This window comes from Montipora capricornis, chromosome 3 (assembly GCF_036669925.1).
Source record: "Montipora capricornis isolate CH-2021 chromosome 3, ASM3666992v2, whole genome shotgun sequence".
Lineage (NCBI taxonomy): Eukaryota > Metazoa > Cnidaria > Anthozoa > Scleractinia > Acroporidae > Montipora > Montipora capricornis.
In genome coordinates, this window is record NC_090885.1 from 68,317,104 (window position 1) to 68,319,603 (window position 2,500).

Below are 2,500 nucleotides of genomic sequence, written 5' to 3' on the forward strand. Positions count from 1 at the left end.
CATAGGTATTAAAAACTGTGTTCAGCCACCTTAAACAATAGACCCATTGCACAAATAGCACTGAAATTTGAACAACAATACTTATACATCTTAAGCCTTACACGTACGTGAGAAATCCTTTGTTTAAAAAGCATTAACACGAGGCTTTAGATGTAGAACAGAGTTAACTGAATAGAGGGTAATGTGAAGTGCTAGATTTCTATTTAGCTTGCTTGCTACCATTTTTGGCGACCAAAGGATCAAGTGTTTTAGAGAAAAAGGTAGATAAAACATAGGTATCAAAAACTATGTTCAGCCACCTTAAATTGTCTTTAATCTGCACTTCAAATGTAGTGCTTACTGCTTTGCAACGTTATAACTCAACATCAACTTGTTATTAACTCACCGTGACAAACATCTGCGTTTTTTTCCGTATATCGCGCCACATTGCACTCCGATTGATTACACCTTTCAGTAAACGTAACCTGAGCATCAATACGTCGATTTTGCAGAGGAATTAATTCAAGGAACTTTTCTAGAACTATTTTCCTTGAACACTGAATCAAGCCACTCTTACAGGAGCACTGCATGCAAGCACCAACAGACCATGAGGCGCCTTCAAAGTACTGCAAACCGTCCTCGTCTTGACACGTGAGTTCTTAAAAATCAAAACGAAATTTGTTGAGGTGAAATTATCGTAATCAAACAAGTAGGTGACTTGAGAAATCTACTCGATTAATTTCACTGCTACTTAAGCAACGACGACCGCGACGGCAACAAGATCGTCAGTTTACATGATAAATTCCCGTACTCACTTCGTGGCTATATCTCAAACTTTTTAAAATCTCAAAAATGACCCTGGTCGGAACAGCTCTTAATTTAGGGTGAAAATGAAAATTTATCGTCGAATGCTGATGTTCTTCATAAAACCTCAAATTTGGCTATTTCACATCGTTGTTTTGCAGCCGACGGCAAAGAAATGGCAAAAGGGAAAAACGCACGTGCAGAGCGTACAAAGCTATTGTTTTTAGTCACTAAATACGCAAATTTGTAACGTTCTCGTTTCCGTCGCCGTTGTCGTTGCCTGTCGTTGTCGTAAGTTCCCTAATGGCACTGTTTGCATGACCCAAACTCACACAATTACAGAATTCGAAGTTTTCTTTGTTCGATTATAATGTATGTCACAAGGTCCGAAATAAGCTTTTTTATATGGACGTCAACTAGTGACTAGATAAAGATTTTCAGGCATCAGATGGCAAATTGTGGTCGCCAAAACTTCTCGCCTGAAAATGCTCGTTTTGAACTTTTTTGTGGATACCACCAGAAAGCAACGACCGCGCGGTCTTGTGTATGTGTCAAGCATTATTTTTCGCTTTCGAAAGAGGACATTTTGGAGAGAAAATATATCCGACTTCGAATGTAATAAAGAAATCCATCTGCCCCTTAGTTTGTTGAAAATTTCAGATTCTCTGGGTGGATGGTCGTCGAACCATACCCCATTAAACTCAACCGCAGTAACACAGATACGCAAAACTACTCTTCACCGCGCCACGTTTTTGAGCCACCTGCGGAAACCGGAAAGGAAAATTTTGCATGCAAGGTCACTAGTTTCTCCCAGATTTTTAAACTAGAGAGTGCTTTCACTCACGTGATCTTCGAAACAGAAGAAAACGTTTGCGTGATAATAGTGCTCTATTCCCGGAGGATTAATTGGGTACACCAAAATGGCCGCCGTGACGTCTCGTGAAAGCACTCTGTAGTTGTTACCAACAGTAAAATTAAAGATACTTAGCTATAAAATGCGGTGGTATCAAGAAAAGTTAAAACGGAAAACAGCTCAATTTTGGTTTCTGTCCGTGGCTCAATAACGTTTGTCGGTTAAAGTGGCTCTAACCAGTTTCAACACTTTGAAGATTCACTCTCCTTAAAAAGAATGGCACTACACACTGTATCACGTAACTGTAATGTTATTGTACCATCTGAAACACCGATTATTGCTGAACAACAAGATGTGGTCAATATTATGACGTAATAAGTTACCTTGGCAACGGGAAAGCCCAGCAAATACACCCTATATTTTGGCTTTAGCTGCTCATATCAGAATCAGTGCCACCTTTGAAAGATTTAAGGTGGCTGTGAATCCGCTGTACAGATTTTTTTTTTCAGAATGTTTCATCTTGGCCTTCTGATCACTTTCCAGCAATTTGTTTTTGAGATGTGAGCAACTAAAGACAAGATAAAGGGTGTTATTTCGGTGCTTTCCCGTTGCCACAGTGACAGCGTTGTAATGCCAAACCATCTGATAAGAACGTTACTTGAAAGCTTTGAAACTGGCTTGAGCCACCTTAAGTTCCCCAATATGGCTAAACTTTGATGGAGTCAGTCATATTCACTAATTTCATCTCCTTGATATGGAACCAGTGTTGTCCTAGGTTAGCGCATAAAAGGTTAACATAAATTGGCTGTGAAAGGGGCCGATTTACACGGTACTTAAAACTTGTTTACGATTGTCATGAACGTC

The 2,500-nt window shown here is 39.6% G+C and overlaps 1 protein-coding gene and 1 long non-coding RNA gene across 3 annotated transcripts in view; one reads left to right on the top strand and one right to left on the bottom strand.

Moving 5' to 3' along the window:
* The window catches only part of LOC138041009 (uncharacterized), a 301,351-nt gene that overhangs the window by 195,690 nt on the left and 103,161 nt on the right, over window positions 1-2,500 (top strand). The window lies entirely within an intron of this gene.
* Window positions 1-2,500, bottom strand: part of LOC138040986 (uncharacterized) — a 73,542-nt gene that overhangs the window by 39,652 nt on the left and 31,390 nt on the right. For both annotated transcript variants that reach the window (XM_068886741.1, XM_068886740.1), the window contains one exon: window positions 386-637. In XM_068886741.1, coding sequence (XP_068742842.1) covers window positions 386-637 — 252 coding nt within the window. The remainder of the gene's footprint in view (window positions 1-385; window positions 638-2,500) is intronic.